Raw genomic sequence first — 25,896 nt, forward strand, 5'->3', positions numbered from 1 at the left:
AGGAGGGTGGGTGGTGGGGCGATTAGTGTAATAATAATCAATATGATGGAGACCAGCGAAACACGAGACAGAGTGCGTAGAAGCACACCAAACTTTGCCCGGGGAAGGGACAGGGTGGGGTGGGGTGTATAATGGGAGGAGAATTTCATAACGGTTCAGAGACTCTGACTTTTGGTTGCTGCCCCCCAGCCCCGCCCCGAAGCCCGGGCAGCAGTTTGACAGGTGCAGAAGTGGGGGAAGGGCTTTCTGGGTCAAGGCAGCCGCATGAAAGTCTGCAGTGTGTTCAGAGAACAGCGGGTATCACCAAAGCTTAAAGCCCTACGAGAGAAGGAGGGGCAATGAGTGTTGCCATTATCCCCATTCTTCTGGAAGACACAGAATTCAAACGCAGATTTTAAAAACTATAATTCCACAGGGCTGGAAACCACACAATGGCAAGATCCCACCCAGAGAATCTTGTAGGTGGTGCTGCATTGACTCCATCAGTTACATCACAAAGCCTGAAAGGGCAATATGGCCACCATCTCTCTACCACTTCCTCTGCACCCGACGCTCTGCAAAGCGCAACAGACTTTACTGCATTTGACCCTCACACAACCCTAGAGATAAGTGCCCACTGTTTTCTCTTTTCTATACCCTAGTGTTAATAAATAAAAATAACTTAATTCCTTTCTCTACAGAGGAGGAAGTTGAGACTCAGAGACATTGAAACTTGTCCAGGATCCCACAGCTAATGTATGAGAGCTCTAGGCGTGGACCACGAGTCCACCACGAAGCCAGTGCTGCTAAATGACATTCCACAACATGGTTCCCTGCGGACTGTGTCTCTGGATACCAGCCATAAACTGGTAAAAATGGAAACGTCCAGATCATTGCACTTGATGTGCTGTCACATCTCACAGCATTAGATTGATGACCCCATGCCCCTCCCCACCTGGTAGTGGTGTAATGACCTGCCTGGGTGTTTGGGCATCAGCTTTGTTCCTGCTCTCAGTTCTGAATCTGGATTTGACATTCCTTGTGCAGAAAATGTGTTTCACTTGTGACCTGAGCTATGATAAGGTCAAGACTATGTTATAACCTAATCAACACTTGTCAAAAGCGTTGTTTCAAAGCTAGGTTATTTTAAAGGGGCACAGAAAACTCCCCTGGTCAGTAAACTGGGGCTCAAACCCAGCCTTTCCTCCCCATCTATCCATCCTTATCCTCCCATCTCCAGCTATCATAGCACGGCTGTTGACAATGGGTTTCATCTCTGAGCCAAGTCCCTCAACCAGCCTTTAACTTTTAAAATTCCGCTGCCCCCTCCACTGTATTGGTTCACTAGAGACTTAAAAGTCTTTCTTTAGGGACTCCCATGGTGGCGCAGTGGTTGCGAGTCTGCCGTTGCAGGGGATACGGGTTCGTGCCCCGGTCCAGGAAGGAAGATCCCACATGCCGCGGAGCGGCTGGGCCCGTGAGCCATGGCCGCTGAGCCTGCGCATCCAGAGCCTGTGCTCTGCGACGGGATAGGCCGCAGCGGTGAGAGGTTCGCTTACCGCAAAAAAACCAAAAACAACAACAACAAAAGGTCTTTCTTTAAACTGAGTCCATGTGTAGGAGGGGGATCTCAGCCCTGTATCATCATCAGTTTGGATAAGATGGGAACACACATGCTTACTTGGTATTGGTCTCATGGTCTTAAGCAACAGTGTCCATTTGGATACTTTAGAATTTTTTTCTCAGTTTCTGATTTATGGGAGCCATGTTTTTAATGTAAGACAGGCAGTTTGGTATTAAAGGTTGGAAAACATGGTTATATACCCTTTTGACATTGAATTCAGGATCTTGTTTCGGAATAGTTATACAGGATTTCTTGATTCTATGATGCTTGGTTAATTGATGAAACCATTGACAAAAGCAACAATTTCCAACCTTGTTATTATGCCAATGTACTACATATGATGGCTGAAGTACTGATATTTGATAGTTTTTGACTCATTTAAAAATTGATTAGAGCACATTCAGGGTTTCTCTTATAACAATACCTCTTTCACGCATTTGTGTTCTAATACACTTTTCTGAGTGGGAGAGAAAGGAGATGAATTCTGCAGAACCCATCAAGTATGTGAATAGCACCCATCAAAGGTGATTCAGCTCTGAAAAAACGTGCAGAAAACCACTAATTGAAGACTTCCTTCCACTCATGTGTAGACACTTGGAAAGCACATCAATTTCTAACCAGTGGTATAAAAAACTGCCAAGTTGTAAAACGAGCCTTCAAAACAGGACAGTGATTGTTTAACTAGATTCTCCTTATATTTTGGTTTTAAGCCAAAACCCTCCAATTAACCAACCTTCAGATTTCTGCCCAAACAGAAATCAGCACACACTTGTTGCCTGCTAACTATGTAGTCAACCACCCTACGTACCACGGAATAATTCTCTGCCCTTGGGAAGTTTACCATCCAATGGTGGAGGTGAGATAGTCCATAAATGGAATTATGAGGCTCTGATGCTACAACTCTTCTACCCTCTGCCCATGGCAGACATGACTAATCGATCAAAGTGTTCTTTCCTGCTGTGATCAGACACAGCTTGTTCAGCTCAGGGATCCAGGAAGCCACTACCAATTAATAAGAATTGATATGCAAGATGAAAGCTATTTGCTCCTCCTGATGCATACTTTACAAAAGGGAAATAAGTAAAGAAGGTAGAATTAAAAGGCCAAAGGTCTGGACTCTGTGCTACAGAAGACCTAAAGAGGAGTTCCTCAAAGTCAGTGAGATCAGAGAAGGCTTCCTGGAGAAGCAGCTTCAGCCCAACATTCAAGGATAACTATGGAGAGGAGAGGCAGAGGTATCTCAAATGGAGAGAAAGGCAGCAGCCTGGGTACAGAGAGGAGCATGCTCAGGGTGTGGTGGGTCTGGCAAACCAGCTGAAGAGAAAAGTTGGGGCTGAGGGATGGATTTGCAAAGGAATGGTGAGGCCAGGCTGTGAAGGGCCTCCAATGCTGAAGACTTCTCCCAGGTAGTAGAGTTGACAATGCTTAGGGGTGGAGCGACGTGTAGGGAGAAGGAAGAATCCAAGAGAGCTGCATCAAGGAGAAGTACCTCCATTATTACCTCTCGGGTCTCTTTCTTTTTCCAAAAAAACAATCCCTGAGTGTCATTGGATGTCTACAGTCACAGCAATGTTTGGGCAACAGATTGGTTCTTCCATGTGATTTTCTTTCTTTTTTTTTTTAATTGAAATAGAGTTAATTTACAATGTTGTGTTAATTTCTCTGTAAAGCAACATGATTCAGTTATGTATATACTTTTTTCTTTCTTTTTTTTTTTAATTCTTTACCATGGGACTTTCATGGAGATTTCAAGGAAGGGACAGCCACTAGGGGGCTTCTTCTAATATTCTCTTCCCAGCTGTCACTTTGGCTGACTCGAAGCTGGTGAGTATCATCCCTAGATGTAGCTGTTCCTTCTCTTAAATGGGATCCAAATCTATTGGATTTCCCTTCTGCATGACAAGGGCCAACATTCGAGCAGTCTACACAATGTTGTCACAAAATACGATTAGATCATGGAAGGTCCATAATATCAGAATATTTGGCTCCCATTTACTATAAAGGTCAAATATTTTTCCTCAGCTCATTTCAAGCTTCAAGCCCTGAGCTTCCAACCCACAGGTGTGTCTGTTTGGCAAGCACATATTAAAAACTTCGAGAGGGGCAAAGCACCATACTGGATGCTGGATCAAATGAGAAAATGGGCCATGATGTCAACAATACCCTCCCTTGCCTCCCCATCCTTTCCCTGATGTCACGTGGTGAAACTCCAGTGGTGGATGAGCCCCGCTAAACCATGATGCTGCATCAAATAGCCCTGTGCTGCAAGAGAGTCACCTAGACAGGGTGGATGGTTCCAGGATAAATTCATGGTCTCCAACCTTAAACTCAGTCCTCTCCGGAAATCCTGCTATTTCCCTAACTCCTCCCTCAAGTCCACATTCTGGAATTTCTCTCTCTCCTCTGACTTCCTTCATAGAGAAAAAGGAAACCAAGAGAACGGAAGCCCCTTAGCGTCCTGTTAAGACACAGCGACCTGCCCTTCTTCTCCAGACAGATGCTATGCGCGTCCCTGTTCTGTGACGCTGCAGGAGGTGTCTCCCACTCTCCCTCCCTCCAGGACCAGTCCTTCCATCAGAGCCTTGCGCCCCATCTGCCCATGTGGGGGCCTTACACTAGCTGTTTCTTTTTTTTTAATCTCTCTCTCCCTCTCTCGTGAATGTTCATCCTCTCTTTCAACTGGCTCTTTCCCATCAGCTTTCAACTGTGCTCAATATTCCTTTGACCTCTTTTCCCCTGCTCAGCCCCAGCCCTAGCCCTCTCCACCCCTTTGCAGTCATGCATCTCAAAAGAACTGCCTATACTCAATGCTGTTCTCATTCCTCACTTTCCAGCCACTCTACAACACTTTCCCAGAGGCCCCGTCAGCCCACTGAAGGTCACTGTTGGTCTCCAAGGTCACTGGTAACCTTCACTGTCTCATTCCTATGGGTTTTTTCAGTCTTACCTTATATGAGTTCTCAGTGATTCCCTTCCTCTTCAAAAGTTTTTCTCTTGTTATTGTTATTATTTTGATATCACATTCTCCAGGTTTTTCTCCTTCCTCTCTGGCCACCCCTCCTTGTCTCATGAAATGTTGGCGTCCTCAGTACTTGTTCTTAGGCCCTCTTATCTCTCATTCTGCACTCTTCCCAGGCGGTCTCAGCCATACTCATGGCTGTGGTTGCTATTCCCCAATATATATCACAGCCAGACTGTGAGCTCCAGACCTGTGGAACCACCAGCACAATTGACATCTCCATGGAGATAGCTTGAAGGCTCCTCACACCTGCCCTGCACAAAGGTGAACTCATGACTTAAAATCCATGGCCTCATCCTTGTTTCATTGATTGCAACCACCATCCTAAGTGAAACACTTAGTGTCGTCCCTAACTGCTCTCTCTTCCTGAAGCCCACACCCAAGCATCTCTCCAAACTACTGCTGCCATCATAGTGCCTCAAGCCATCATGGTCTCTTTCCAGGGTTTCCTTGGTATCTGCAATTCTACTCTTTCCCCACCCAAAAGGATGTGTTCACGGCCTAAATCTGACCACGTCGCATCTCACTTAAGACCTCTCAGTAGCTTCCATTGCTCTTGGGATAAATATCCAAATATTAATGGTGTCCCAGAAGGTCCTGTGTGGTGCTCTCTGGCCTGACCCACCTCGCCTGCTTGCAGTCACTCCCTCCTGTGCCCTCTGTGCTCTACCCTCTTTGACCTGCTTTCAGTCCCTCCTAAGTGATATTTCTTCTTTCCACAGGGCCTTTGCACGTGCCCTATGCCTAGAAGACTTCAAACGCTCATCCCCAATACCTTTACCTAGTAAATGGCACTAACTGTATGCTACAGGGGTGTGTAAGACAGTCCATCTGGTGTATGGAAGAAAATTACAGAATCTCATTTTATAATTTATTTTTGCATTATTGTTTTAAAAGGGCCATGTTTGTGCATGTTTTATGATGGACACAATATATTAGTAGAGCAATATGTATACATAATATGAAGCCTACATATGCTTCACAAAGAATTAAGTATACATGTATAAGGGGCACAAGCTCAAAATGTTTTTACTGAAGGGAGTCTCCAAATATGTTAAGATTGGAGCACTAATGAGTTATCACTTCTTGAGAGAACTCTTGCTTCCCTTACCACACCTAATACAGTTAGATTTATATTCATTTGTACGATGGTGTAATGAAGATCTCTACCTGTAGAACATGAGCTGCAGGAGGTCAGGGATGTTGTCTGCCCAGTCACTGTGGTGTCCCTATTGCTAACTCAGTGTCTTGCACATAATAGGTCATCAAGAAATATTTTTTGAATGAATGAATATCCTAGAAGTGTAATGTTCATGCCCACCCTTCCCATCCCAACAGAGGGCTTTCGTTTTTCACATCTGGAATGCTTTTTATGAACTCTCTCTTTCCTATGCAATGAACATACAGACAAGTCATTGCTTTGGTAAAGGATAAATGAGAAAAGGATTCAGAGATGCCTAAAATATACTCTGAGTACTGACTGGTGCTGACAGTGTTGGGTGCTTTCAAAAGCGTTATCTCAATTAGTCTTTAATACCATAGAGAATCTTATTGTTATCACCTCTGTTTTGTCGATGAGGAAAGTGGGATTTGGAATGGTCAAGGTCATTTAGCTGGAGGTTGAATTCACATTCAGGTTTGGGGTCTAAGTCTAATTTGCTTCCTGTTATATCTCAGTGGCTTGATCCTGAAATGAACATTTTCATTCTAAGAGGTAATTTCTTCTTTTGAGTCGTCTCAAAAAACTAGATTGTTCTTACCTAAAACTAATACTGGTGGGTATCCAAAAAGAAACACAAGTCTACCATGTAATGGTTACCAATGGGATACCTATGCTCCTGTTCATTCCTTTCCGTCCTTTGTCTCTGCAAGTTTTGTAATGAGGTTGTCACACAAAGGGCAACAGTCCTGTTGCTACTTGAAGGATCCGTCCCCCTTGCAAGGTAAGAGATGGGCTTATTAGATGATGCATTTGCAGGGAATGTGTCAAAATGCCCTGAGACTACGTTGACATTTTCCCACGGAGTTTCGTCTCTTGACTACCATCACTGCCTTCACTGTATGTACGTCTCTCCGGTATCGTTGCTCTTTCTTTGTGAACAGATGGTGCTGGAAATAAAAACACATTCTAAGATGCTTGGGGAGTGCACTGTGAGAGGAGGTGGAGGGGAGGCGGGATCTGAAACACGGAATGAGCTTAGAGCTCTCTGAAGTTATTCTAAGCTTCATTCTGCAGCTGTTTCCAGCAAGTCTTCTAGTTGCCCAACCAAACTGCTCTTCCCCAACCCTCTCTTCATCTTCAAATGCATTCCTCTCCAAAACATCATTCTTTTTTCTTTTTTTGGCCGCACTGCATGGGATCTCAGTTCCCCGACCAGGGATTGAACCCACGCATGGTGGTGACATTGCTGAATCCTAACCACTAGACCATCAGGGAACTCACCAAAACATCATTCTTAATTCTGTTTGAAAAGCAAAGTCTTCACTCTCCTGCCTCAGTAACTTACATCCCTCTCATCAGGCCACTCTTAACAGCAAGTCCAAAACTACGTGGTTTATAATGATTTTCCAAGTAAAACGTGGTCCCCCCAGGGTATTATCTCATTGGTCTTTGCAACGGGAGAGTTTTTAAACTGTCTCCAATGTCAGCTGCAGGAACAGAGGCTTGAAGGGAGGGAAACCAATACAAAGTGAAGCCACCACGCCCTCCAGGCTTGTCTTGATCCCATGCGGTGTCACTGAAGGTGAGCACAGGGATTCTTCCACAAGCTCAGCACCTTCCCCTGCATTTCTGTGCTTGTGATTTTTATTCTGCAAGCAGAGGCGGTGGCCCCATGAATCTCCTCCCCATTCATCTATCCATCCGTCCAATGACTCATGCAGTCATTCAACATTTCTCCTCACTTCTCTTGCTCTCTGCAAAGCCTGCTCAGTTTTTCTATGAAGGAAAAGTATGTCTTGGATTTAATGAGTGGAGGGTGGAGGGAGTCAATGAAATATGTCCAGGTACCCTAGGGTCTCTGCCAGATGGACTGACTCAGTTTCACAGATTTTCCATGGGCTGCGCCTCCCCTTTCTCTCATTCATATATGCATATGTGCAAATTCACATTTACACATGCATATGCACATAGTCAAACATGCAACCACCCCTCATTATTTGACTCTAATCTGCTCATGGAAACATGCTGGCTAGTGAATTTCAGAGAGCAGTCACTTGTATTCCACTATTTTAAATGGAGAAAATTACAATGCATTCCAAGTCCACCCAAAACCTCAATCAGCTTCCCAAAATACCACTGTGTATTGCTGCAATGCTCTTAAACACCATGTAAAACTCTCCCAGGAATGTTCTATAATATGAATCAATTAAAACACCCTTTGTTTAATTAGCACTTAGGGAACTCCTTGGTGGGAAAGTTTGTGTGTGTGGAGTGAATGCATACGGTAGGGGACCAAGGCTCCTCCTCCTGGCATCACACTGCCCTGATGATGCCAACATGAGGAAATGATGTTGAAAGGTAGTAAATAGCACTCCAATTGGACCTGGGTTTGTAGGGCCCCCAGGAACCTAGGTGAAGCAGATCGGGACCCATGAGGGACTAAAGCTTGGGGCAAAGAATGAGGAAGGTGACAGTGATAACATGCCCCATATTTAAAGAATGGAGTAGCAGGTGCAAATTTGCTGGGAGAGCAGGGGAGCCAGCACCGCTGCACACTCCACTCCTCTTGTGAGACTCAGGAGCCATGACATGATTTCACGGGTGTGCCCGTGTGGATTCTCTGTAACTGGCATTCAATACAGAGCAGAAATGCTCATTGAAAACGTGCAAGATACTGATGAAGATTTTAAAAATCAGAGTTTGGATTTTTTTTAAAAATTAAAAGCCTAGAAAGTACTTCACACCCACTAGGATGGCTATAATAAATAACAAAAAATAACAACAAAAAATGGCAAAATAATAAGTGTTGGCAAAGATGTGAAGAAACTGGAACTCTCACGCCTTGCTGGTGGGAATGTAAAAGCTGCAGGTGCTGCGGAAAGCAACCGGAGGTTCCTCAAAAAGTTAAACACAGAATTATCATAGGACCCAGCAATTCCACTCCTAAGTATATACTTGAAAGCGTTGCAAACAGGTACGCAAACAAATACTTGTACAGGAATGTACATGGCAGCCCTATTCCCATAACCAAAAAGGCGGAATCAACCCAAATGTTCATCAACAAACGGACGGATAAGCAAAGTGAGGCCTGTCCATATAATGGGTTATTATTCAGCCATAACGAGAAATAAGCTCCTCATACACGCGACAACATGGGTGAATCTTGAAAACACTACGCTGAGTGAAAGAAGCCAGGCTCGAAACGTCACCGATTTTAAAATTCCAAATACATGAAACGTCCAGAAGAGGCAAATCCGTAAAGACAGAACACAGACTGGTGGTTTCCAGAGACTGAAGGCAGAGAGAGAGAGGAACAGCGTCTGCTTCATGGGGATGGAGTTTTCTTCAGGGGGAATAAAAATGTCTTAGAACTAGATGGAGGTAGTGACTGTACAACATTGTGAATGTACTAGATGCTACTGATTCGTACACTTTAAAATGGTTGACTTTATGTGAATTTCACCTTAACTTTAAAAAGCTTTGAAAGTAACTGTAGCCTTCGCACTGTCAGTACACAGGTCAGTGTCCCTCACGTAGGCCTTAATAAATGTTTGACACATAAATGAATAAAGCAATGGAGGAACCTGCCCATGGTCTGCAATACCCTGCTTGCCCAGGTTCCTGTCCACCTCCCAGCCTCATCATACACTGGGCATCCTTTCTCTCTGCCCTCCAGGCACACTGACTTTTCCCTGGGCCCTCCTAAGTGCTAGGCTGCCTCCTGTCCCAGGACCTTTGCACGGCCTCCTTCCTATCTGAAACCCCTCACACCCCTCTGCATTGCCCTGGTTAACTTCCCCTCCTACGCCAGCTCTCAGCTTGGCCATCACTCCCTCCAGGAAAGCCTTCCCTGACCTGTACGCCTGTATCACTTCCACCTTACCCCCTCATAGCACCAGAATTTTCTCTTTAGGTCACTTGCCACCATCACACATTTTCATTGATCTGTGCTCTTCTTCTGCTAACTCTGGTTTGCCTCATTACAATGTAAGTTTCATGAAGGCTGAGAAAGGTCACTGTGTCATTGAGGAGGGGGCGGTTCCTGCATCCCCAGCCCCAGCACAGTACCCGGCACAGGTCTGCGCTCAATAAACATAATTGAGAGACATGGGAGGAAGGAATAGATCTAGCTTTTTCATCTGTTTTCCTTTAGAAATCTCCTAACTCATGATTTCTTAACAAATTGGCTATAGGGGGCCCTTTGTATGCACGTGTGTGTTGATTCAGACACGTACATTCAGAATCCCTCAGTTCTCTTTTTTTTAATTAAAGCTTTTTTAAAAAATTATTTTATTTTATTTTATTTATTTTTGGCTGTGTTGGGTCTTCGTTGCTGCGCGCGGGCTTTCTCTAGTTGCAGCGAGCGGGGGCTACTCTTCGTTGCCGTGTGCAGACTTCTCATAGCTGTGGCTTCTCTTGTTGCGGAGCATGGGCTCTAGGCACGCAGGCCTTAGTAGTTGTGGTTTGCTGGCTCAGTAGTTGTGGCTCACGGCCTCTAGAGAGCAGCCTCTGTAGTTGTGGCACATGGGCTTAGTTGCTCCGCGGCATGTGGGATCTTCCCGGACCAGGGCTTGAACCCGTGCCCCCTGCATTGGCAGGCGCATTCTTAACTACTGTGCCACCAGGGAAGTCCGAGAATCTCTTAGTTCTTAAAACCTGTTTCTGTGAAGGTCTTCTCCTCCATCCTCAAAGTGGGGTTTCCCTATGTGTGTTAGCAGAAATAAGCTCCGGACGTAGTGAATGCAGTAATATTGAGGAACAAGTCGGACATGAGCTGTTACTGATTTGGGGGAAATTGTAGGTCAACAGCGTGGACGGGGCAGGGATCATCCACACATATTCTGATTCCTCCCTCTGGCGTCTGACTCCGGGACAGTCAGTCACTCTTTAACTTGTCTCTTCTTCTTTGTCTTCTGGGTCTGCTGCTTCTCCATCCTGCCAGTCTCTCCCCTTCCTTCTGCCTTCAACTTAAGCCCCTCTGATTTCTCATCCAGGTGTTTCTTCCATTGTGTTCTGATGGGCTCTCTGCTCCTCTTCTTGTACCCCAGATAATCCGGGCTAGTACCTGAAAATCTAAAAATGTCAAAAGATGCAGCAGTGGGGCTTCCCTGGTGTCGCAGTGGTTGAGAGTCCGCCTGCCGATGCAGGGGACACAGGTTCGTGCCCCGGTCCGGGAAGATCCCACATGCCGTGGAGCGGCTGGGCCCGTGAGCCATGGCCGCTGAGCCTGCGCGTCCAGAGCCTGTGCTCCGCAACGGGAGAGGCCACAGCAGTGAGAGGCCCGCGTACCGCAAAAAAAAAAAAAAAAAAAAAAAAGATGCAGCAGTGCTTTCTGCTGGAATTAACAAAAGGTGCTAGTGAACCGTCAATCACATGAAGAGAAGAGCCATGAACATGAATTATCTACATGCTGAACCAGAGGAGAAACTAGACAGGGAAAAAGATGTGACGGGTTTTGGACCTGCCACCAGGAAGGGATTGATGGACACAGACCAAAAGTCCACATTATGTATGTTTCAAAGGGCCAAGGGTTTCCGATGGGTGTGCACTCATCTCCTTGAAGTAATCTATGCTAATTTCTTGACGCAAAATTCATACTGTCTTCCCTGTTGCTAAGCGACCAGCCCAAACATGTTTACTGTGTAAATTTCTCTGGAGGGCCCGGGGCTGCACCCAGTGCTGGAAGCATGGTGGAAGCAAGAGGCAGCAAAGACATCCAAAGCTTTGGGAAAGGTTTCTGCAGATCTTTGACCTGCAAAGATTCGTACATTGTAGACACTTTTATTTCATATCTGGGGAAACGCAGTGGCTCAAGTAAAATTTTGACTAGTTTTTTCTGCTAATCTTCAGCCTAGTGGTCAGACGTGTGGGCTCTGGAAGCAGAATTCCTAAATTTGATTCCCAGCTCTGCCGCTAAGTTACTTAAGCACTCTGTGTTTTACTTTTCCCATGTGTAAAACGTAAGTAATAATTGTGCCTATTTCATAGGGCTATCGTGAGGATAAAATTAATATGGTTAAAGAGCTTAGAACAGTGGCTGGCACACATAAAGAGCTCAATAAGTGTTAGCTATGCTATCACTATTCTTTATTATTCTGTGGAAACGGGTCTATTTTTTGTTTGTTTGTTTGTTTGTTTATATGAACAGGAAAGTTTACCAGCCAGGAGATCAGCTGAGAAATCAATTATTTAAAAGGACTGAGAATCCAAGGAGGTCAGACCTTACGGCAGTCCAGAGTCAAATCAGTTCCAGGAGTGGGGTTAGCAATTCATGTTGGCCTCCTGCGATCACTGATGTAGAGGGGAGACCTTGTCAGAATAGCCAAAGAGAACTGGAGAAAGTTCTACTTTGGACCCATGGCCCCCCATACCTCGCCTTTCATGGTAGCACTGTAACACGCTTCACGACAACTGCTGGCTTTACTGTCTACCTCCCCACCTGCAAGGAACAGCATGCACCTGTCTTTTTATTGCTGCATCCCAGTGCCTAGCATGTGTTCATTAACCTTTAGTGAATGAGCTTATTAGCTGATGAAATGCAGATTGGGGCTCTGATCCATCCTCACTCTGACAAGTCTGCATTCAGACAAGTGATCTGAGAGGATGTTGCTCCAGTGTTCCAAGGAAGAGGAAAACAGGTGGGAGAGTTAATCAGGCCACGTTGATGTTCTCCAGTCCCTAGTCTGAAGGAGGAGGTGGCCACAGGAGTAGCAGAAGAAGGCAGACAGGGCCAGGGAGGTGATGCATAATGGACCACAAAAACGAGGGCCACGTCTCTTGATTATAGTCCCCAAATCATCCTGGTATTAAAAATACTGGCTTGACAGGGAGGTGGAAGGGTAAGCTGGGACAAAGTGAGAGAGTGGCATAGACATATATACACTACCAAATGTAAAATAGATAGCTAGTGGGAAGCAGCCACACAGCACAGGGAGATCAGCTCGGTGCTTTGTGTCCACCTAGAGGGGTGGGATAGGGAGGGTGGGAGGGAGGCTCAAGAGGGAGGGGATATGGGGATGTATGTATACATACAGCTGATTCACTTTGTTATAGAGCAGAAACTAACACAACATTGTAAAGCAATTATACCCCAATAAAGATGTTAAAAAAAAAATACTAGCTTGATACTAAATCAGCGTTCACAAACATTCCATCACAACTTGACAAATAATAAAAACTTTACTGAGTTATAACTACATACAGAAAAGTACACAAATCATAAATGTAGAGCTGGATAAATTTTCTTTCATAAAGTGGACACAGCTGTGTAACCAGCGCCACATCAAGAGGCAGAGCTTATAAACAAAAGCTGGGAAGCTCCCCGACTCTGCCCCAGTCATTACCTGCCCCCAGCAGAAACCCCAGACATAAATGGGCTTGAATTCAAATCTTGTGGAAATGGAAGCTTAACCACGTGCATTCTTTTGCATCTTCACTCTCTTATTCAGTGTTATGTCACGATATGATGATTTAACTCAAAATATACATTGAAGGGTTATCATGTGCCCGTTATCACACCGGCTATAGTCAGGGATACAAGGAAAATGAAATACACTCCTTGATCTTGGGGGTGTGGGGGAGGACTCCACTGTACATATGTTGTTTGATAAAAATACAGCATATGTTTAAATTATTTCTTAAAAACTTTGAATCTATTAGTGTTTGCTGTAGTCTGAATGTTTGTGCCCCCTTAAATCAAAGATGACACAAACAGATGGAGAGATGTACCACATTCCTGGATTGGAAGAATCAATATTGTGAAAATGTTAGGAGGTGGGGCTTTAATCCATTTTGAGTTTATTTTCGTGTATGGTGTAAGGGAGTGTTCTAATTTCATTCTTTTACATGTAGCTGTCCAGTTTTCCCAGCACCACTTATTGAAGGGACTGTCTTTTCTCCATTGTATATCCTTACCTCCTTTGTCATAGATTAGGTGGGGCTTTTGGGAGTGAGTAGGCCATGAGGGTGGAGCCTTCATAAGTACGATTAGTGCCCTTATAAAAGTGGAAGGAGAGAGCTCCCTTGCCCCTTCCATCAGGTGAGGTTACATCCAAAAGTCTAGGAAGCAGGTCCTCATCAGACACTGGATTGGCCAGAACTTTGATCTTGGACTTCCCAGCTTCTAGCTCTAAGAGAAATAAATTTTTGTTTATAAGCTACCCACTCTGTGGTATTTTCTTATAACAGCCTGAATGACTAACATCGTGTTCCATCAAAAGCCACTTCCCTTCTCAACTCTGCTGGAAGGAGGGTAGGATTTTATAGTTTGGTAGTAAGTAACATTGGGAGCTAGGAGCTTTTGACCACATAACTTCAAGGGGACAGCAGCAGGGTTACTCTGAGACTCATTTGAGAAGATTCATGTAAGCAAGGTAAGCACCAGATGGGAAGAAAAATCAGACCTGAAACGAAAGCTTTCTGAGAACAGGACTGCAACTCGTGCTAAAGTGTCAGGGCACTGAGCCGTAGGGAAGGGCAGTTCCCCTTACTTGCTCTGTAGTTATTTAGGTTCGTCGAAAGGAGGGCTTCCTCTGCAAGGACCCAGAAATGCTGTGAGTGACATCCTGTGCAGACGAGCATGAAAAGGAAATTCTGGGGGAAGGAACCAATGGGTCTGGCTGCCTCTTGCTAAGAGATGCGGCAGCAGCGGTGAAGCGAAGATGATTACACACACACACACACACACACACACACACACACCCCGTGTCTGCCTCTCTGCTCTGTCTCCTGGCTCAAGCATCCAATAATCACTGCATAATAACCGAGCTTTGAAAGATGGGCTGACCACAGGGAGGGAGGTCCAAGGTGATGCTGCCAGGTCACAAGGATAACGTAGTGAAACTGAATCCCTCTCCTCCCTGGAAAGGCTGCACGCAGGTGAGGCTGAGGGATTGTGTAAGAAGGCAGGATAAAGGGTTCACAGTGTATATTTCAGAAAAAACAAGAAAAATAATGAACTGAAGCTAGCTGGAGGCATGAACAGCGGTGACTGAGGGTTTGCACCCTCTGCCACCTCCCACATGGTGGAGATGCTGGATGGATCCCTTCAGCTGTCTGGAGAAGAATGTCTGAAAAGCAGCAAATAAAAGACACAGGACTACGACAGTACATCTAATAAAATCAGTCGGGGAAATGGTTATCTGTGTGCCTCTTTATTCTTTCATTAGATAATAGGATCTAGCGGGGGATTTAATAAGTACATAATTTAGAATTAGAGGCGAGCGTAAATGGTATCGTAAGGCATCTGCAACAGCTGTGATGTGCTCTGGAACTATCTGTGATTTCCCTTGAGGACCTAGTCACAGATATGGCCAATATTCCTGTGGTGTGTTGTTTATACTCCTACTTACAGAAAATGCTAAGTTTCATGTAGAAGTTAATGAAAAGAAAGATACAATTTTTTCCTCTCCAAGACCAAGAACCCCTTACAGTCTAGCTACAGACTCCTTGTTGGGGTCTGTGGACCTCAGGTTAAGAACCCTCAGGGAAAGCTTCAAAGTTCTTTTCAAAATCACTACAATTCATGACCAGAAATTGGACTCCCAGGCATGGCCAACAAATCCAAGGAATTTTTCCAGCAACCACAATCAGCGACTTATAGAGACACGGGCGGTCACTCTATATCCCAGAGAAATCCCAGTGGCTACAGGAATCTAGAACCCTCTTCCCCAGCCCCCATGCCCTCTCTGTTTAAGGAACATCTTCAGAGAGGCTTCCTTACCTGACTCTCCTCCTCTCTGTCAACATGTGCCACGCCCATCGCCCTGCTGCCATCTGCCACCCCTAATACCCACCTCCTTTACTTTTTTTGAAATGTCAACATAGTGTCTTTTCTCTGTGTACTCTATCTGGGTCAGCAGCTGAATCAGTCTGAGCACAATGGTAGCCAAAACGACATTGTGAGATCTCAATTTCATCACATTCACACCTACACATTCAGCCCCAGGGGCCCAAATCCTTGTCACTGAGGGAACCAAGTGAGGGATGTGAATGGATGGGTCTCACGTACCAACAAATGTTTATTGTGTCCCTACGAGCTAGCCCTGGGTTGCACAGGGGCTGCAAAATGCATCCACATTTTAAGAAATAACCCAACGGCTGGGCACTGGGATGCCTTTATTTGTCAACAATTGCTTATTGGCACCTACTAGGTTCCAGACACTGAGCAGGTGCTGGGAATAAATATTGGACAAGTGAGCAGATACGAAAAATCACATCCAACTGTCCCAGGTGCTACAAAAGAACTGGGAAGGAATGGTATGGAGAACGTAATGGGGGCGGGAGGGCTCTGTTACATGTGGCCGTAGACAAAATCCTCCCTGAGGAGGTAAGATCCTAACAGAAAGAGACCTAAAGGATGAGAAGGAGCCGTCTGTGTGAAAAGCCAGAGGAAAATGGGAAGGGTTGATGTCTTCAAGAAGGATCAAAAAATCCAGGGAAGCTGAGACGGCCCGTGAAGCGGGCACCTGGCCTGAGCTTGGCTGGGGAGGTAAACACCTGCCACATCGAGTAGGTGAAGGAGTGCAGTGGCTAACAGCACGGACTCCAGAGCCAGACCAGCTTGACTAGGATCCGGCTCTGAAACTTCTCGAGCTGTGTGGCCTTGGGCAAGTCACTCGCCCTCTCTTTAGCTTTTTCAGCTTTAAGTCGGGCTCATCATATATGTCCCTCATTGAGTTGCTAAATGCATTAAGTGTAAAGCACTTAGAACGGAGCCTGGCGCAGAGTACGTGCCAGGCTCCAGTTTGCTGTGTTTGCTCCAAGCTCAGTGAGAACTTGTGGAGGGTTTTAAGCCAGGGAGACGCGTGATCTGGTTTGTCTTTAACAGATCATTGGCCATTGCGTGGGCTACTGGTCCTCAGTAAGACAAAGAGTTGGAAGGGACCCCGGAGGTCACTTACACCAACACTGTCCGCAGCGGTTCTGTCTGGGAAGGGGAGGAGACAGTGCCTGAAGAGCACCACTGTGAAAGGCAGACGAGTGGCTGTCCCTGAAGCGTGCCGGATGGGAGAGGAGGTTGAGGACCCAACGTCTGGAGAAGGGCTCATCCAACGCCCTCTCCTCCGCCCTGTGCCCGCCTGGAGTGGGTAGCCCACTACTCCCATTTCACATGGTTCTGGGTCCCACATCCCACTGCCCAGTTGTCTCCTGTTCTTGCCGGTGTCAATGTCACTTTTCTCGGATCGTAAGTGTGTCAAGGACAGCAGCCATTTCTTTCTACACTCAATGACTGACACAGGCCCCGAGCAACTGGGTCTGAGCTTTTGAATAATTAATTGGCAAAGGGAAGGTGGAATCACAGCTTTATAGTGCCTCCCCTGGAACTCTAAGCTCTGGAAGGAATCTAGAGGGCCTTGGGAAGTCATTAAGTCACCCCCTGCCCTAGAGCCTGCCTTCCTCCAGTCCTTCCAGCCATACTTCCTTCCGGGTCTCCAGAGGACATTCTGCACTCACCACCTTGGGAATGTGTCCTGGAGATGGCAGCCCATGTAGCGCTGTCCTTCCAAACCTTTCCCAGACCCCTTCTGCTGCTCTATACAATGGGGACACCACCCATTTCCTGCCCAGAGAGGCTCTGGGGACAAGCTGATGCATGGGATAAAAGCCCTCCTGTCTCCAGGGGCACCTCTAGACACACCTTCGGGGAGGTCTCAGCTACTCGCTCAGTCTGGCTGGAGCTGAGAGCTGCCAGGACAGGGCGAGGGTCCTCCAGGCCCCTCCATATTCATCTGCCTCTCCAGACCCCAGGCACACCCAGCACCACTGCCCCTCCCCAGCTCCCACTGCAGCGACAGCGGCCGCCTCCTCTCTGGATTGTGGTGGATTTCCCCCTTCTCTACTCTGTCAATGCTCTCCCTGTGCCAGCCCGCAACTGGCCCCCTGTCTTCTCTCTCACAGACCCCCTTCTTCTTCCCCCCAATTCGAGCTTCTCATTCTGCACATTCCCTTCTCAGTCTCCCCTAACCCTCACCGCCCGCTCCCCGGGCCCCCTCACAGCTTCCCGGTCTTATCACTCCTCCCAGATCCCCACGCTCGCCTCCCAGCCCCCAGCTCCCCTCCCAGTCCCATTCCCATCCAAGCCCGCTTCCCTATTCCCTCCCATGCCCGCCCCTTTAGCGCTCGCTGTCCCGGTTCCTCTCTTGTCCCCCCCCCGAGCCCCCCATACCCTTCATTATCATCCCCGACCCCTCCTCCACCCCCAGGCCTTCAGGACGGCCCCCCCTCCCACCCAGGGTCCCCGAGCACGTCCGCCGTCCCCACACCCCGCCATGCTCTATCGTGCAAAGAAGAACGCCGACCATTCCCTGCCACCCACTCCCCCGCCGCTGCCGGGGAGACCCCACCCGGCCCGGGGAGACCAAGGCGCCGCCCCCTCTCACCTGCTGGGACCGGAGCACGCCAGGCTTCGCCTTCTCCGGATCGGGGTCCAGGTCCCGCTGCAGCACCCCCTTCTTGGGGTGCATGTGCCGGCACAGGCAGGTGACCCCGCACAGCGCGAGGATGCTGGTGGCCGTGCCCAGCGTGGCACCCAGAGCGATCACGGGCACCGACAGCACCATGGTGCCCGCTCCCCGCGCGGGGCTCGGTCCCGCCGCCGCGCACCTCCCGGGCCTGGGATCCGGGCGCGCCAGCCGCTCTCCAGCCGCCGGGGGGGCGGGGAGAGAGGGCGGCTCGAGGACGTCAGAGCAGGAGGCTGGACCCGGAGCGAGCTGGTGCGCCCGCACTCAGCTCCGCGTCAACCAGCATCCCTCCCCTCCAGCATGTGACCAGACCCCCGACCCCAAGCGGAGCCGGGGCCGTTCAGGTGGAAGGAACGTGAGGGTCGTCTCGGGCCATCCTTCACGCTTTACGTAGAAGGACACTTGGGTCCCAGAAGGGCAGGAGCTGGCCAAGGTCACACTGTGCGTTAGGTTAGCAGGGAAACCGGGGCTCAAACCCAGGCCTGAGACTCCGTCCGGGTAGGGGGTCGTTTTACCAGACTGCTAACCCTTTGTTCACCCTCTCTGGCCGAGGAGGCTGGAAAATCAACAGGAGCTTTTTCAAACACACAAAGCTGGAGATTTCCTTTCTCCCGAACTTGCCCTGTGTTTACCACCAGGGAGAGGGGCTGTACCGCATCCTGGTGGAGGTGACTGCAATGATTCTCTTCACATCTGCACTTCCTTTAGCCGTGACCCGGTACTCTGCCATTATTACCTAATCAGATTTGCAGATATTCTCATCTCCATTTACAGATGAGGAAGCCAGAGGCTCAGAGGGGATGTGGGGCAGCTAGAAAAATCCAGTCATCCTGAACCCAAACTCAGGTGTGCAGATTCCAAGTCCACATGCCACCCTCAAGGAAAGGACTTCTCTTAGAATGATAAAAGAGTATCGCATGCAGCAGCTCGGAGTACACACGTTGATTCAGAGAGGGGGAACATAAGTGTGCTTAGAGTGAGGGGAAATTAGAATTCCAGGCATGAGGAGGACTGTCTAAAATCACAAAACAGGGATTTCCAGTGTTTTTCATTGTGCAGGGTTTCATTTAATTCAGCAAGCATTTGCTGTGAGTCGGCTGTGCTCTAAGCATGCCGGACATGCGTGAGGAGCAGTGGAGGTGATTTCATTTGAAACAGGGCTCTCAACTTCCCGTGAAGCTGATGACTCCCAAATCTATGATCATTCCAACCAAACCTTTTCTGCTGAGCCCAAGACATGACCACCATCTGGTACCTCCCAGCGTTTATCTACTTCTGCAGAATAAACCCGTGACGTGGCAAATAAACCCAAGAACGCTTCTTTTGTGACTTCTCATGTTGACTGGGCTCAGCTGGGCGGTTTTGCTACTCAACTTGACATCTTCTGGGACATCCAACATGGCAAGCAGCAGGTGCTGGCTGCTGCCCAGAGCACAACTGGGCTGTGTATTGAGCACTTGGGTTCTCCTCCACGTGGCTGGAGCTTCTCCCAGCATGGCAGCCAGGTTCTAAGAGGAAGGAAGCAGAAGCTGCCAGTTCCCTTAAGGTCCGGGTTCAGCAGTCCTAGAACACTGTTTCTTTGGTCAGAACAATAGTCTCCCTCTAATCCTTTCCCTACAGGGCATCAAAAAGGATGTTTCTGGGGCTTCCCTGGTTGTGCAGTGGTTGGGGGTCTGCCTGCCGGTGCAGGGGACACGGGTTCGATCCCTGGTCTGGGGGGATCCCACATGCCGCACAGCAACTGGGCCCGTGAGCCACGACGACTGAGCCTGCGCATCTGGAGCCTGTGCTCCACAACAAGAGAGGCCGCCATAGTGAGAGGCCCGCGCACCGCGATGAGGGGTGGCCCCTGCTCGCCGCAACTAGAGAAAGCCCTCGCACAGAAATGAAGACCCAACACAGCCAAAAATAAATAAATAAATTTATTAAAAAAAAAAAAAAGAAGGATGTTTCTGAAATGCAGAGCTGATCCTGTCACTCACATGCATAAAAGTTTTCAAAGTTTCTGCAGCAATAAACCCGAGAGACTCCAGTTGAATCCAGAGCCCCTTTGTGATGTGATCCCTGCCCTCTACATACTTCCCAACCTGTCCTCGAGCCCCAGACAGTCCCGGGGACATGGGATTCATTCAGCAAATGAATACCTTTAGAGCCTCCGTACTGTCACCCATGGGTGCAGGCAGCAGGCACTCAGGAACTGTTGAAAAGGGTGAATGGCTCACATGATCTCATGCAGGACTTCCAGTGGCTCAAGAGGAATCCCGTTTGCTAAATGAGCTCCGCTGGATTAAACTGACTCTGTCGCAAGTATTCATTTTGTGCTTGCTGTATGCCAGGCATAGTTTCCTACTGAGCTTCATTTGCTGCCAGTTGTGGAGCCGGAGTGCCTCTTTCCCTGGCGGTAGAGTTAGCATCCTCTCTCATAAGAGCTTCCCTGGGAGGTTTTCTTGGCTCCCGGGCCTGGCAATGCAAAATGTTCTGGGGAAATAAGAGGTTTAATTAATGCTCTCAGTCCGGATTTCCCATGCCTGAGCTGGTCCCCTGGGAGAACTTCAATGCCACCTAACAAGATGTGTGGGGGGGGGGGGCTGTGAAGGAAAGGATGAAGAACACTTAATACCAGACATTTTCTGATGGAGATCAGACATCTGTCATGTGGTCCTGTGTTACTATGGTTACCGAGATGTTAGCAGCTGCAATGACCTTCATTTTAACAGGAAGAGGGACCCCAGCCCAAGGGGAGCAGCTGGGCTTTGGCCTCTTTGACACACAGTGAACCCATGGCAGAGCTAGGCTAGACCTCAGGAGATCTGAAACACAGTTAAGTCATTAGGACTCTGGGTCACCTTGGCTGCATCTCATCAAAGATGTGACTTTTGCTTCTTGGTTACTGATATCCAGGCAGCAGCCTTTAAAGACAGCTCTCTAAGAAAAGACATTAGTGGGATCCTTTGAAAAATGAGATCGTCTCTATCGAGAAAGGCCGTTGAGAGGGTTGGCTAAACACAGAGTCCGAGGATGAGGCTTGCAGATAATTGGAACGCTGGGGCCACCAGACCGCCAAGGGGAGACAGAGCAGGATGCTTGGGGGGCTTCTGGAAGGCTGAGGAGTACATCTCTGACAGTGCCGCAGCCTCTTTTTTTTTTTTTTTTTTTGCGGTACACAGGGCTCTCACTGCTGTGGCCTCTCCCGCTGCGGAGCACAGGCTCCAGACGCGCAGGCTCAGCGGCCACGGCTCACAGGCCCAGCCGCTTCGCAGCATGTGGGACCCTCCCGGACCGGGGCACGAACCCGTGTCCCCTGCATCGGCAGGCGGACTCCCAACCACTGCGCCACCAGGGAAGCCTCCGCAGCCTCTTGATGAGGACAGCACCGTGCGATTTTGATGGATAGTTTACTTGCTAGATGTTGTTGTTTAAATATTCCGAGCGACTGCTTTGAATTTCTAAGATATTAAAATGCTTTTATCTGTGGGGAAGGATTTCAAATGTAAGAGGTACTCTTATTTAGCAAACATTTATGGTGTCTGCCTATAGCGTTAGGCAGGAGGGAGGAAATATACAAACAGAACAACTGAATTTTAACGTCAGAAGGATTTCAGAGATCACTGTGTGGAATCCTTTCATTGTACCAAGAGGAAACCTGGGGCCCAGAGAGATGGTGGCTGGCCGCAGGGTAGAAGGAGTTAATGGCAGAGCTGGGAAGGTGTTTTACGTTAGGGTAGATTAGGTTGTGCCACAATAAAAAATAACTCCAAACCTCAGGGATTCATTCAATAAAAGTATATCTTGCTCCTATCACAGTTTAAGGAGGGTCAGGGGACCTGTGTGAGCAGTTCATCTCTAATCAGTGACTCAGGAATTTGGGCTTTTTCTGTCTTGTGACTCCTTTGCTTCCAGCCATGCAGACAGAGAAAAGAGAGGGAATGGAAGACCACTTGTGACATTTCAGAGGCCATAGCTGGAAACAGTACATGGCTTTCACCCCATTGATGAGTCAGAATTTGATAACATGACATCCCATAACATAACAGAGGAGACTGGGAAATACAGAGGAGAAACAAGCAGAAGTTGTCTTTGCCACAGAAGCCAGAGCTTAGGACTTCCTGTCCAGTGTATATTTCTCTAACTCATGCACTCACTCAACAACATTTTTGAGTTTCTACCATGTACCAGGCACCGTGCTCAGTGATAGAACAAAGCTAGGGGACAAAACAAGCATGGTCTCTCTTGCCATGGAGTTTACATTCCCACGGGAAAGACAGACAATAGTCATTCATCACACAAATACGTGTGAAATGACAACTGTGATACAAGCTAAGAAGGAGAGGTTCAAGGTTGAGATTTGACTCTGAGACACCAATGAAGGCTTCCCGGAGGAAGTAGCACTTGGACTTAGGTCTAAAAGAGTTAAGTTAATGCAGCTAAGAAGGAAGAGTGTTCTAGGCAGAGAAACAGTACATGCAGGGACCCTGTGATGGAGCTGCACAGCGGGCAGGGGGCAGCAGTGTGCTGGCCAACCAGCTGGGGGGCAGGGATTGATTTTTAGCACTTGTTGATTACTCTGGTGTAAATACTTCCACCATGGTCAATTTCCAGCTGTCAAAAGGTTCCTGAGTATTCACCAATAGGAGCGGCTCCAGCACACAACTGGCAGAAGCTCCGCGTGAGATGAGCCTGGAGGGAGAGGTGCGGGCCGGGCTACAGGACCTGTGGGCCGTGAGGGAGGGGCACTCCGTGTTTTCAGGCGGGGGAGCATGATGCGATCAGATTCGTGTTTTGAAAAGACTCTTCTGGCTGCAGTATTGAACACAGATGGAAGGGGGACCATGTGGATGCTGGTGCCCTGGAGAGGAGGCCACAGCAGGCATCCAGGAGAGGGCTGCCAAGCTTCCTCCACGACACGTACAGCCGTACGACGGGCCGGCACTGTCTGTGGCATGAGCAGAGGGACGTATGGGGGGCCCGTCACTTTCCCTCTTTGCCGGAGCCCACTTTTCAGCGCTGCATTGTTAGCTCGCTCATTTGGTGACCTTGTGGTTCTCCAAGCTGGACCACTGCTAACCGGGGGTTCCCCAAGCCCTGGGCCCCGCTATAGGCAAGATGTACAGCAGGAAGCTGCCTGGGATAAGGGGGTGGGTATCCTGGGCCCCCAGCTGAGTGATGCAGCCCCCGGAGGGCTAGACGCTGGCAGAGGGGCAAGGAGGTGAGGGACTCCATCGAGGTCCAGGAGTGAGACCCACTCCCAGGACGACGGCGGCCAGCTTCGAGCAATTCTGGGGCCACATCGTAAGGCAGAAAGGAGGAAGGGGTTGGATCTGTGGGCCCCTGATACAGAAATCCAAGTCGGCAAAAGGTAGAAAAACATTCTGGAGTTGAGCAAATCACAGCCTCGCTTATTGACCACTGCTGATGCCACGTGCCCTGGCAGGTCACCTTCAACAACCCAGTGTTCTTTCAAACCCCCCGATTCCATATCAGCACACGATGAAGCAACATATTCCTATTCTCAGGGGTAGAGTTCCTCAACTACATCCAATATCTCATGGAGCTGACCTAAAGGCTCCCTTTCTCTCTAGATTTCTGGAATATATGAAGATGACGGGGCTTTTTCTGGAGGATTTTTCCTGCCTGGTTGGGAGGAAGAGTTGAACAAAAGCTATTTCCTTCTTCAGAAAAGTGTTTGTATGCAATATATATGAAATTTTTTGTGTAACTCTAAATTGTTCAAGGACCATGTGACACCTTCTAGAAGTTCATGGACCCCAGAGCCCCAGAGAAATCTTTGGCATGACTGAAAGAATAGTGGACTTGAAATCAGAAGAAATAGATTCAATTCCCTTGTCTTTGTGTTCACTAGACTATATGATCCATTGGCAGATAAGCTTAAGTTTTCTTAGGCTTGATTTCCTTATCTGTAAAATGGGGACAATCATCTTCACTTCACGAAGATGTTGTGAGGATAATCTAAAGCTGTGTAAATAATAGAGGATACTCAATGAATAGTAAAATGATCCCATTTGCTCCAGACCCTTTAATTTCTCAATAAAACAGCTTAGCTTAGTGGAAAGAGTAGTTATTGAAGTCCCACAGGCATGTTTTATTCTAGGTTTCTTAGGAGCTGGGAGACCCTGGATAGATTAGTCAGCTTAACCTGCCTGAGCTTTAGTTTTTTCATTTATAAAGTTAGTGTGGTATATTTGCAGAGGTGGCTGCAATTATTCCCCTTCCTATGCCCATAATTCTTTGCAATATTATGACTTTCCAAAAAAGTGAGGGTCTCTTGCTTCACGCTTTCATCTGGGCTGGCCTTGTGACTTAATTTGGCTGATAGACTGGTGGAAATGACATTGTGCCAATTCTAAGTCTAGGGCTAAGGAGACCTTAGATGCTTCCACTCTCTGTCATGGAATCCTGTCCAGCCAGCATGTGAAGAAGCCCAGGCTGGCCTTTTGGAGGATGAGCGATCAAGTGGCCCAGTTGTCTGCATGACCCCAGCCCACACAGAAGCAGAGCTGTGCAGCTGCCTGGCAACTTGCCACAGACACAGGACTGAGCCCAGCCAACACGAGAAGAACCACTCAGCTGAGCCCAGCCAACGTGCCAATCCACAGAATTAGGAGCTAAATGAAGATTATGAGTCATTTTAAGCCACTGACTTTTGGAGTGTTTGTTCCACATCAAGAACTTCAAGTGGTAGATGATATTTTAGCCCTCACAGAATTACTGGGAGGGTGTGGAAGACACCTAGCACAGGGCCTGGTGCACAGAAGGGGTGTAATGAATGACTTTGATCATTATTCCTGGCTCCCAAAGGCAACCTTGCCAAGCACTTTCAGCAATGCCTGATGGGTGCACTAACTCATTAATAATCGTGTAAGAATCAATCCTGGGGACCCTAATACTTAAAATGGTAAGTAATAGCTCTCTGATCCAACCTCCACAGAACCAACTTTCCAGATTAGTCCAAGCCCTCCAGTCCCGTTGTGTTCATCTCCAAATCTTTTTATGCCAGTTGATCTCATTATTGAATTACATACTTTAATTACTTTATATGTCAACTAATGAGATAGAAGCGTGAAGAGAAATACTTTGGAAAGACCTATAAAGGTGAATTGCCTTCAGAACTTCTATTGTAATAAGTACCAGCAAGTTATCTGCAAAGGATTGGGGGGAATTGTAAAATTCTAGGATTCTGCCGTCAAATTGTCAGGCAAGAGTATCTAAGCTCTTCCTCCACTGTAAAGAAAGTGAGACTGGACATCACAGGTGATCCATCATGGTGTGTACAAAAGGAAACGGTGTTAACGTTTATGAAGTGCGTCCTACATGTCATGCAGGGCTCTGAGCATTTTATCTGTACTAATACGTTTCACAAACTTTAAGAAAGATGGCACGGAGCGCTAATTAACAAGAGATGGGATAAATAATAAAAACTATGATTTACATTAAAATAAAATCCTTGAGTTGTGTGTTTCATTTTTAACTTTTTATTGAAGTATGACCCATGGGCCATAAGAGCTCAGATCATGAGTATAACTTAGTTCATTTTACAAAATGAACACACCCGTTCTATCCAGCACCCAGAACAAAGCACAGAAGAAAACTCACACCCCAGGAGCTCTTTGTGTATTGTTTTCTAGGATTCCCC

The 25,896-nt window shown here is 47.5% G+C and overlaps 1 protein-coding gene across 1 annotated transcript in view; it reads right to left on the reverse strand.

The window, feature by feature from the left end:
- SYT13 (synaptotagmin 13) overlaps window positions 1–18,410 on the reverse strand; it is a 39,514-nt gene extending 21,104 nt beyond the window's left edge. The window contains exon 1 of the mRNA XM_019947806.3: window positions 18,165–18,410. Within this exon, the coding sequence (XP_019803365.2) occupies window positions 18,165–18,344 (180 nt within the window). The 5' untranslated portion in view covers window positions 18,345–18,410. The remainder of the gene's footprint in view (window positions 1–18,164) is intronic.
- Between the last annotated feature and the right edge of the window lie 7,486 nt (window positions 18,411–25,896).

Source organism: Tursiops truncatus, chromosome 8, assembly GCF_011762595.2.
Source record: "Tursiops truncatus isolate mTurTru1 chromosome 8, mTurTru1.mat.Y, whole genome shotgun sequence".
NCBI classification, from domain to species: domain Eukaryota; kingdom Metazoa; phylum Chordata; class Mammalia; order Artiodactyla; family Delphinidae; genus Tursiops; species Tursiops truncatus.